The following is a 10,978-nucleotide window of genomic DNA, read 5'->3' on the forward strand; positions in this document are numbered from 1 at the left end:
TTATACATGTATTTCCTTTTTTGTGGGAAGTTATACATGTATTTCTGTATGTACAAAAAATCTTTTTTCCTGCGCTATGCACATATTTTATTAAAAAAAAGGCTCAATGGACCCGGTCCTCTATTGGGCATTTCCACACACCCTTATTCTTTCTTCAAAGGAGTTATATTCAGCTTCTATGCCATAGGCGGAGTGCAGACCACCCTCTCGTCTGAAACTTGACAATCCTCTAAAAATATGTACTTAAATGTTCTTTCTTAAAAACATTGCACATCCATAGTGCACCCATTGATTATTTTGCCGCAAAAGTTGAGATGGAAAAATAATATAGTAAAATTCATACAAAAGTAGGTAACAAATTTCATGCTGACATGCACTAGAAGAAAAAGAAAGAAATCCCGGCAAATTGTCTCTAGTGCACGTGCACCTAAAATGTGTCGGCTTCATATAGATTTTCTTATACATAACAAGTTTGCATGTCAACTTTTTTTTCATTGTCTACAAATTTGAAGGCCCACAAGCAGTGGCGGATCTAGGGGTGGGGTGGTGGGGGCCACGGCCCCCACAAAGAATTTGAAAACTTCTTGTACTAGTGCATTTTACATGTATATTTAGTACTTTATTAATTGTTGTAATGTGTTTTGGCACAAAAAAAATGCTGCCCTTTATAATGTTGCCCCACGTTGATCAAATTCTAGGTCCGTCATCGCCCACAAGACATTAGACGCATATAAATGCCTTTCTTTTTCATTGATTTGTACATATTTGAAACATATAAAAAAACACCTGACTGTTCCACATTTCAAAACAAACGCATCATAATAAGATTGGTAAGCGGAGCAAGAATCGTTCTTGATCTAAAGAACATCATTCGTCGTAACAAGGAGGTCGGTTCTCTCCCGCGAAAAATAAATAAACAAGGAGGTTGGTCCATTCTTTTTCTTTTTCTTTTTCTTTTTCCTTTTCTCGAAAGCTGGAGAAATGGATCCCGCAGATCTGTGAGCTGAGCAGATCAAGGCCCCCAGCCCACACCTCTTTACAGCAGCAGCAGCAGTGGCAAAATGTTTTGAGCAGTGCTGAAATGGAATAAAGGGGTTGCAATTTTGTCACGTGTGCTGCACGTGCCGACCAAACACCTGCTGTGATGTAGAGGGCGGGACAGACAGACAGACCAGGGACGCTGTAGGTGCGAGTTCTGAAGAAGCTCGTGGATTGGGCCAATGGGCGCGCTCCGGCTGACGCCTCTGCTGCTCCTGCTGCTGCTCGCCGCCGCGGGGAGGGCGGTCACGGTGGCGGCGGCGGGGGCGCGGCCGAGCGAGGTCGCCGTGGGCGCGCTCTTCACCTACGACTCCGTCATTGGCCGCGCGGCACGGCTCGCCATCGACCTCGCCGTCGACGACGTCAACGCGGACCGCACGGTGCTCGCGGCCACCCGGATCAGCCTCGTCGCCCAGGACACCAACTGCAGCGGCTTCCTCGGGACCATCGAAGGTTTGCTGCTCCTCTCTGCCTCCCCTCTCTGAATCTCTCACCTGCTTTATGCTCATGTTCGTGTCGACCTCAAGAGCTGAAATTAGAGTAGTTTCGAGTGGAAAGATTCAACTTCAGGCAGCAAAATGCAATGACTGCGAATACAGTGATCAGACCAATGACTGCCAATGTAGCCTTACTGGTTTGTAAATTATTGATCTGCAGCTGCAATCTGCAAACTCTTACAAAAACCAAAGTGGTTGTCACACATGATTCAGAATGCCAGAACTAAGTACCACATCTTTTATTAGTTGCTTTGATTAGTTGCTTTGCTTTCCACTTTTGCAGTACTACGTCTTTTATATTGTACTTAGTTAGTATCACGTGTTTTCTTCATCCGTTTTTATCCCTGGAAATTCATTAGACAATTGCTTGTGACATTCCCTCTTGGGTCAGGTAACACAAATTTACTGTACCTAAATGTCGACAACCAAGAAATATCCATTTCAACTCCAGTGGATTATTGGTATAGTGTCTCCATCTGTCTGAACTAAGGCCAAGCTGCCCTCTTGCCCATCATTTATACTAGTTTAATTGCAATAATTGCCTGCCTCGTGCCTCATGAGATGATTTGATAATGTTTAAACTGGAAACAGAGAGACCAACCGTTCGCTTGGACTTACGACGACATTGTCCTTTCTTGAGGCTTTTGCTAACCAGACTGTCTTGCTAATACAAGAGAAACATACAAAAAGCATGCCGGTGCAGTGGTACCACAAATGGCAAAACTTATGAACTTGCTTTATAGTATTCCGTATGGTGCAAGAAACATGTCTCACCTAAGTTTGGGGAATCCGATTCTTCACTTTTCTCATGCAAGATCTCTTTTTTCTTTTCTTTTTGTGCCATGTGTGAGCATCAGAATCAACAGATTTATCGGAGGTTGCTCCTCTTTGCTTGAAGCAGCACTAGTTTTCCTGTTTCTGTCAGACTAAAGTTTGCTTGATATGACTCAATTTTTCTTACCACTTGTGGATCCTAACTTTTGAGCAGAATGAGCACTTACAGATGTCAAAACTTAGCTTCGATTTATCAGATGTAGGTGCTGCTCTGTTGGATAGTCCGATTCACAATTTTTTTTTGCTTGGTTGCAGCATTGGAGCTAATGGAGAAAAATGTAGTTGCTGTTATTGGCCCACAATCATCTGGAATAGGCCATGTCATCTCCCATGTTGTTAACGAGCTACATGTTCCTCTTCTATCATTTGCGGCCACAGATCCGACGCTTTCCGTGTCAGAGTATCCTTACTTCATAAGGACAACCATGAGTGACTACTTCCAGATGAATGCCATTGCTAGCATTGTTGATTACTACCAGTGGAAAGAGGTGACTGCTATATTCGTCGATGATGATTATGGGCGAGGTGGCGTGTCGGCCCTCGGCGACGCACTTGCAGCAAAGAGGGCAAAGATTTCACACAAAGCAGCCATTCCTCCAAATTCAAACACACAGGTGATCAATGATGTGTTGTTCAGAGCAAATATGATGGAATCAAGGGTCATGGTTGTGCATGCAAATCCTGACACAGGGATGAAGATATTTTCTGTTGCCAACAAGCTCCAGATGATGGCCAGTGGCTATGTCTGGATAGTGACTGACTGGCTAGCTGCTGTCCTGGATTCCTCGGCGTCTGGAGATCTTAAAGGTATGAGTCATATTCAGGGACTGATTGTTCTTCGTCAGCACACTCCTGAGTCTGATGCCAAGGACAAGTTCATAACCAAATGGAACAACGCCGCTCGTAGCAGAGGCATTACTTCTGGCTTGAATTCATATGGTTTCTATGCATATGACTCTGTCTGGGCTGTCTCTCGTGGCATCGATAAATTTCTTGATAATGGGCAGCAGGTCAACTTCTCTACAGATCCAAGGCTGCACCGTTCAAATGATAGTACTTTGCAGCTGTCAACTCTCAAGGTATTTGATGGTGGTGAGCAGATGCTGCAGCAGCTTCTGCTCACGAATTTCACAGGCCTTACTGGTCTGGTGCAATTTGGTCCGGACCGCAACCTGGTACGCCCAGCATATGATATCCTTAATGTGGGTGGTTCTGGCTCCCGGTTGATTGGCTACTGGTCCAACTACTCAGGCCTCTCTGTCGCTGCTCCTGAAACTTTGTATCAGAAGCCACCAAATGCTTCTTCAGTTGCCCAACGGCTCTACAATGTCGTCTGGCCGGGTGATTCCACCACTACACCTAAGGGGTGGGTTTTCCCAAACAATGGCCAGCCTCTGCGCGTCGGTGTTCCGATCAAGGCAAGCTTCAAGGAGTTAGTGGCAGGTGGCAGGGGCTCTGATAATGTGACTGGCTATTGCGTTGATATATTCAACGCGGCAATCAGACTGCTTCCTTATCCGGTTCCTTGCCAGTTCATAACAATCGGGGATGGTAAAAAGAACCCTAATTACGACGACATTATTAGTATGATTGCTGACAATGTATGCTCGATCTCATTCTTCGTTCCGGTGTATGTATTTAACCATTTGTTATCAGCCCTCTGATCAGTTTCATTTTCACTAGTCTCTTGATGCAGCTGTAGGAGACTTTGCCATTGTGAGAAACAGAACAAAGATGGCAGAATTCACGCAGCCTTATATTGAGTCGGGGCTTGTGATAGTAGCACCGGTGCAAAGAGCACCTTCGAGTGCTTGGGCTTTCATGAAACCCTTTACATTGGAGATGTGGTGTGTAACATGCGCTCTTTTTATTTTTGTGGGGATTGTTGTTTGGATTCTTGAACATCGGACCAATGAGGAGTTCCGAGGCTCTCCGCGACGACAAATTATAACAATAATTTGGTAAACTTCTGTTGCTACATAGGGATGTATTCTATCCTATGCTTGCTACCAAGTCTGTCTTGAGTCTGAAATTCATGAGGCAATTTTTGTAAGTGTTACTTGTATGTTGGGAAATAATTGACTGACATTTCATTCTTATAATATTTCAGGTTTAGCTTCTCAACAATGTTCTTCTCACACAGTAAGTACACTAGATCCATCACATGATATTATGCTTAACTCATCCGTGGTGCCTTCCATGTTCTCGATGGTAACATGTTGACATGAAACTCGCTTCAGGACAGAACACCGGGAGCGCCCTTGGGCGGTTCGTGTTGATCATATGGTTGTTCGTTGTGCTGATAATCAATTCGAGCTATACCGCTAGTTTGACATCAATCCTCACAGTCCAACAGCTATCTACAGGAATAACCGGGATCGACAATCTGATCTCAAGTGGTTTACCTATTGGATACCAGGCTGGAAAATTCACCAAAAACTACCTGATCGAAGAGCTCAGTATCCCCGAGTCTCGATTAGTAGCGCTAAATACGATCCACGAGTATGCCGACGCCCTTAGACGCGGATCAGGAGATGGAGGCGTCGCCGCAATCGTCGATGAGATGCCATATGTTGAGATCTTCCTGTCATACCACTGCGATTTCAGAATAGTGGGACAGGAGTTCACAAAGGAGGGATGGGGCTTTGTACGTTCACCATCTTCCTTGCTCTAATCACTTTCTCTTGGTCACTCATCCACATTTCATCTCATTGTCAGGGAAACTACTTATTCTTCTCCGTTATCTTCTTCTTCTTTGCAGGCATTCCAGAGAGACTCCCCCCTCGCCGCGGACTTATCGACGGCCATCCTTCAACTTTCAGAGAGTGGCCAGCTCCAGAGGATCCATGACGAGTGGTTCACCAGGCCGAGCTGCTCCACTGATGACACTGAGGTGGGAGCAACCAGCCTTGGCCTTCGAAGCTTCTGGGGCCTTTTCCTCGTGTGTGCCCTGATATGCCTCTTGGCTCTGCTGGTGTTCTTCATACGGGTCTGCTGGCAATATAGCCGCTACTCTAGCTCTGAAGCTGCCGGTGAGCCTAGTGCAGCTGATGCTGTCGGCCCCACCGCCGCTGCCACCGATACTGTCGAAAGGGCGCGGAGACCGTCACGCCTTGGCAGCTTCAGAGAGTTGATAGAGTTTGTTGACAAGAAAGAGGCAGAAGTCAGGAGAACGATGAAGCGGAGACAGAGCGAGAAAGATAACCAGGCCGCTGGATCCTCGGATGCTCAGCCAGTGTCTTGACCAGAGGACGTTCTCTCTGACTTCAGCCCTTCAGATGACAAAACAGGGAAGAAAGCATGATACCGATAATATGTTGAATTGGGTTCTCGCCCGTAAAGAATAGCGCGGTGATCTAACTTGCTAAAGGCTTTGTTGTTATTGTAGAATGATCTAGGAATCCTTTTTTCATCAGCATTTTAGAATAATCTCTGATGTACATGGTTTGTACTACACTACTACTGAACAATTGTCTTCTTGGTTGGCTTGTTTCTCAAGTTGTGAAAGTGGTTTGCTTCAGTTGTATCTCTAACAAGCATCAATCTGTTTGGCTGACTATGATTTATGTGTTGAGACCATTGTAGAACACAAATGGAAAGCAGACACAAAATAGATTCAAGATGTGGGGTATAACTCTTCTCTTTGTTATTCAAATGTCCGGGAGAGAATAAATGCGCTGGACATGCCTGTGGTGAATGATTATATGCAATCTGATGCTTGAAATTTTCAACTGTATTGAGTTTGTGTGTTGGTGTATCTATCGACAGTCTAAGCAGATGTGCAGAAGGCGGAAAGTAGCATGTAACCATTTAAATCTGGTTCGCTATTTTTTCATTTCTTTCTATGAGCAGTTAACTGGAGTTTATGGAATACCTGAGACACAAGTGAAATCATTACTTAAGCTTGGTCACATGTGTGATACCATTTTTTCTATCCTTAGGTTTAACTTTTTTTTGAGGGAATCCTTAGGTTTAACTTGATCAGACCATAATCCTAGAACTGGAGCAGGAGCACCTAACTGCAGAGAGTGTTAGAGATCTCAAGGGGCAATGGGCGAGGCCATTACCGGAGTCGAAGCGAGGTCCCTTGCCTGCTCATCACAGGCGTGATGAAGGGTCGGTGTAGACGATCATGGCAGGTACAGGCATCCTTCAGATCGCCCATATGACAGATGTCCTGCAACTTGTATATCTCATCGTCGCCTCGTCACTGTGAGGTGACTGACGGCAATGGAGATGGCCTTCCCGTCGTCCAATTGCCGGTAGGTTAGGGTGCCCCTGATCAAGGCGCATTAGTTGGGTGAGGGGCACAAATGTTGGCGTGTGCCTCCTCCCTTTACGTTATTGCTCCCGCTGTCTGGAGATCAATCCATCAATCATAGCTTTGAATCATGGTCAAATGGACTTTGACACTTTGTAGTACTTAACAAAATCTTCTTACATCTGAAGATGCATGAGTGCATTACTACACCGTATTACAGATTACAGACTGCAGGCCAATGCCTAAATGGACATATGCTTACTGGCACCATCTATACAACAAGGTCATATGTAGATATATTTTTAGTGCCTGCAAGGTTGTTATTTCAGAAAAAAAAGCTACTACATATTTTAGCACCTGCAAAGTCAGGATTTACATGCACAGAAAAAAGGCAATTTCCTAAAATATATACATGGTCTCAGGAATCTTCTGCAAACTCTTCTTCCAGCGAGCTCCGTATCTACAGTGCTTCAGGAATCTTCTGATGATCAATTTTCAGCTGTCCTGCAACTTGTATATCTCATCAACATAGTCTTCGGTATCCCAAAGGAAGGAACCAAATGCAATGGCTTCAAGCAGCAGTCTTTTTAGGGATGCCGGATCAAGTATCACCGCCTCGTCAGTCTCCGTGGAGCCCATCTTTTCTCCAAAGAGTGCCCAGCTGTGCTTCTCGATGAGATTACAAGCCTCGTTTGTGCGCAGCTTCGCGCATAACTCCAAGGTCTTTGGATCGAAGCCCATCATGTAACTCTTCAGGTCATGAGGATCAACGACAGACCGTGGTTTTGAGGAAGGCACCGTTCCCACAGAACCGCCAAAGGCCTCTTGCTGTTCCTTTTTACGGGTAGTTGCAAGTTGAGCATTGAGAAGCTGAATTGGCTGTAAAAATTCTTCTGACCGAGCAAAAGTCAGGTCCAGGCGATGCCTTACAGCGACAGATTTGAGGAAGTACCCATACATTATTGAAGCAGAATAGATCCGAGCTAATTGCAGCCTTTTGACACGAAGTGTTGAGCGATTGATCTTGGGGCCATTCCTGTGCACCCATCTGATAATGCTAGTCAAGTGCTCCTTAATTTGACCTAGCACCTCAGGTCCATGAATGGATTCAAGATCTGCCTCCCTTGGTGGCCATATATGTAATCTTCTATTACTGATGATTTTTGATAGATTCGGAACCATCGGAACCTCAATCTTGGAATATTTATGAACAATCAACATGTACATGACGTCCTCAATAGCAGTCCTGCACTCCTGGTCCTTCATTTCAGCAATTCTCCTATTTGTAATGGTTCCAGACAATATACTTAGTTATCCAGGAAAATATAATACAGTAACAAAAGTGAAAAGAACAAAACAAAAAATCAGGTTGACGATATTTGCTGTGTCAGGAATCCAACAACTGCACCAGCTACTTAATGGATTCAGTTAAATCTGACAGTCTCTAAAAAAAGTTAAATCTGACATATGTAGGTCATGAATAAACACATGGCAAACATGGAAGAGAATCCAGGAGTGAATATAGGACCTTACTGTCCTTATTCTTTCATTTAAACTAACAATGACCCATATCTTGTCTACACTGATACTTCCTCCGTAAAGAAATATAAGAGCGTTTAGATCACTACTTTAGTTATCTAAACACTCTAATAGTTAGCCTGTCCAGGTTTATGCTCCCACCATAAACCTCTGGTGATACCCTTGTTTTGGATTTCAGCCTCACTTACAAGGTAAAACACTCGTATTACGCTCCAGGTGCTATGAGGTCATGTCGAACTGAAGTGTTTGTCATTCTAATACAAGAGCGCATTATTGTCTGTTTTCACAAATGTTGGAAATATATACAGAAAAACATTGGAAACAAATCAAATCAGCAACATTAAACTCTTCAGAGGCTGAGAGGCTGCGACTAAGGGGCTGTTTGGATTGTGACCATCTTTGCCATATGATTTTTGCCACACTTGCCTTACTTGAGTTGTTCAAATTGTTAGCCACACTTTGGCTTGCCTAAGGGAATCTTGCCACACTTTTTGTATCTATGACATGTGGGGTTCACTGCTCATAAAAGATTTCTTGCCTCAAGTGTGGCTAGAACCAGACAGCTACCTAACTTGGTCAAACTTGCCTAAGGTTAGGTGTGCCAAAGTGTGGCATTGTGTGGCTAGGAACCAAACAGCCCCTAAATATTTCCAAAATGGGCAGGCAGATATTACTAACCTGTGAAGACAGTCCTCGGAAGAACCGATACTATATTCCCAGCGGGTCAGCGTGTCTTTCCTTTGAATAGACAGTCGCTGAAGTTGCTTTGCTGCAGCTACTAGAAAAATTTGAGGCTGGTTCTTCAATAAGCCACACAAGAAGCTCCCTTCCCATGTTTGGGGCTCAAGTGGTGCATTGACACTATCAAATTCAGATTCATCACCCTTTGCGCCAGTAACAGTAGTCAGTAGCTTTCTGGTAGTGCATTTGGATTTCCGATTCAAGATATTTCCCTGCAATTTATAAAGTTGATAAGGCTGTGATCACAAGTCCTGCACATATATAATTTAATGATGATTTTAAACTAATATAAGAGATGAATCAACTTAAAGTCAGTAAGAATTAAATGCATGCTTGGTTTTGTTGCCCCAAATTGTCTTGCCAAAGAAGTTGCCAAACCCAGGAAATTTGGCCTCCAACTGGACTAACAATGCCCATAGGATGCTGGAGAAGCAATCAGTAAACTAACATGCCTTCCCAAAATTTGGCCTCCGCATTTCGCAATAAACAAATCACCACATTATTTGCCAAACTTTGGCATCTTCTGTCATTGTCAACTTGGGACAGTGAAACAAGCAAGCACTAAAAATTTATGTATGTCTGTGAGCTGGAGAGTGCAGAACATAATAATTTGAGTAGATTTCGTACAAATACATGCTTAGGGTTCAGTATCACAGAACTTAAGATAAGATCAGTTTTACAGAATTGCAGCTTCAGTCAGCTTCAGTTTCACACGATTAGATAGTCAGGTGATGTATAAGAATCGTTCTGCATATCTGTCAGTTCAGGTGAATTTCTATTTCAGATTGGCTACTTGAGCAGTAAAATTTCTAGTAATTCCCGTTATACAGGTGACTGGTGTATTGGGCCTACTGGCATATCTGAACTAATCGCCAAGAACCCAGTGAATCGGCAACTATAACAAAGTCAAGAACCAAACTCCTCCCCAAACAAGGGGAAACAATTGTAAGCTGGCTCGGCACCTCAATTCAGATCATCCCTCCATCTACCCAAGGTTAAATTAAAATCCAAAAACGTTTTCAGCCCCATGAACCAGTAGCGCTAGAAAATACCCACTAAGAACTCACAAAGGAGCACCAATTAATCAGTTTCCTCTGATTGAACCCCGACTCTCCTCACCGAAACCACACCGAGAACAGAGGATAGAAATGAATAGGAGGTTGAAGAAGAACCTGCTGCCAGCACGGGGACGCGGAGGAGAGGTACGAGGGCCGGCGGGAGCCGCGGCAGACGGCGGCCGGCCCGCGGTCGCCGATGGCGGCGCGGGGGGCGGGGCGGAGCGCGGCCATGCTGTGGACGGGAGCAGGTGGCGACGGTGAGCCGATTCTTTGAGGATAACGCCGTGTGCAGTGTAGGGGTAAAGTGCACTCGCAGCCGTTCAACGTGTCGGACGGTGCACATCGGTCCTCAAAATTCCACCCTCGGAAGATAATTTCCATCAACTCAAAAAAGAAGAAGAAGATAATTCCCATCGTTTTATTTTTTTAGCTAAATACATAAATTCCACCGTTAAAAGAATATACTCCCTCCGTTCATCATATCCCTACCAACACCTCGAAAAATACCGAGCTGGCATAACATTTTAAGATTAACAAAGTTATCACAAGCGTCTTGTAGTCGATAAGAACATCTCCTCCCACTGAACAAACTCACCGAATCTGAAATAAATCTAGAAAATACGAAAACAACAAAACTATAAGATGGTTTGGATATTTCAATATGAATTACATACATATTTAAATAAATGAACAAAATATATTAAACTATGTGGAAAGAAAGTTAGAGTATTTATATAGCGAACTGAAAGAGTACGAAATAAGATTTCACACTTCTTCCTAATAAATAGAGGAAGGCTAATTTCTTATTTTTTTTGGAAAACACCTAAAGGCATCTTCAACACGGTGCCACAAAACCATTTTTATCATCCAACATGTCCAAACCAATTTTATCATCCAACGTGGTGTTATAAACATTCACGGACACGTCCGGTCTAGGCGTCCGAATTCTCGTAAGTCGGCACCAAAGTTGGCGAGGTTTGCGGGCATCCGGACTCGCACCACATACGCGC

The 10,978-nt window shown here is 44.0% G+C and overlaps 2 protein-coding genes across 2 annotated transcripts; one reads left to right on the top strand and one right to left on the bottom strand.

Moving 5' to 3' along the window:
- The first annotated feature begins 1,071 nt into the window (after nucleotides 1-1,071).
- Nucleotides 1,072-5,928, top strand: LOC125528390 (glutamate receptor 3.4). Its single transcript, XM_048692871.2, has 6 exons — nucleotides 1,072-1,491; nucleotides 2,625-3,970; nucleotides 4,053-4,330; nucleotides 4,480-4,511; nucleotides 4,610-5,016; nucleotides 5,131-5,928. The coding sequence occupies exons 1-6, from the start codon at nucleotides 1,221-1,223 to the stop codon at nucleotides 5,611-5,613; spliced, it is 2,817 nt and encodes a 938-aa protein (XP_048548828.2). The 5' UTR covers nucleotides 1,072-1,220; the 3' UTR covers nucleotides 5,614-5,928.
- An 841-nt stretch (nucleotides 5,929-6,769) lies between these two features.
- Nucleotides 6,770-10,326, bottom strand: LOC125528391 (UV-B-induced protein At3g17800, chloroplastic). Its single transcript, XM_048692873.2, has 3 exons — nucleotides 10,083-10,326; nucleotides 8,848-9,122; nucleotides 6,770-7,909 (listed from the first exon to the last, which is right to left on the bottom strand). Exons 1-3 carry the CDS (start codon nucleotides 10,197-10,199, stop codon nucleotides 7,126-7,128), a joined length of 1,176 nt encoding a protein of 391 aa, XP_048548830.2. The 5' UTR covers nucleotides 10,200-10,326; the 3' UTR covers nucleotides 6,770-7,125.
- Between the last annotated feature and the right edge of the window lie 652 nt (nucleotides 10,327-10,978).

Source organism: Triticum urartu, chromosome 1A (assembly GCF_056163025.1).
Source record: "Triticum urartu cultivar PI428250 chromosome 1A, HENAU_Tu73, whole genome shotgun sequence".
In the NCBI taxonomy this organism is placed as follows: domain Eukaryota; kingdom Viridiplantae; phylum Streptophyta; class Magnoliopsida; order Poales; family Poaceae; genus Triticum; species Triticum urartu.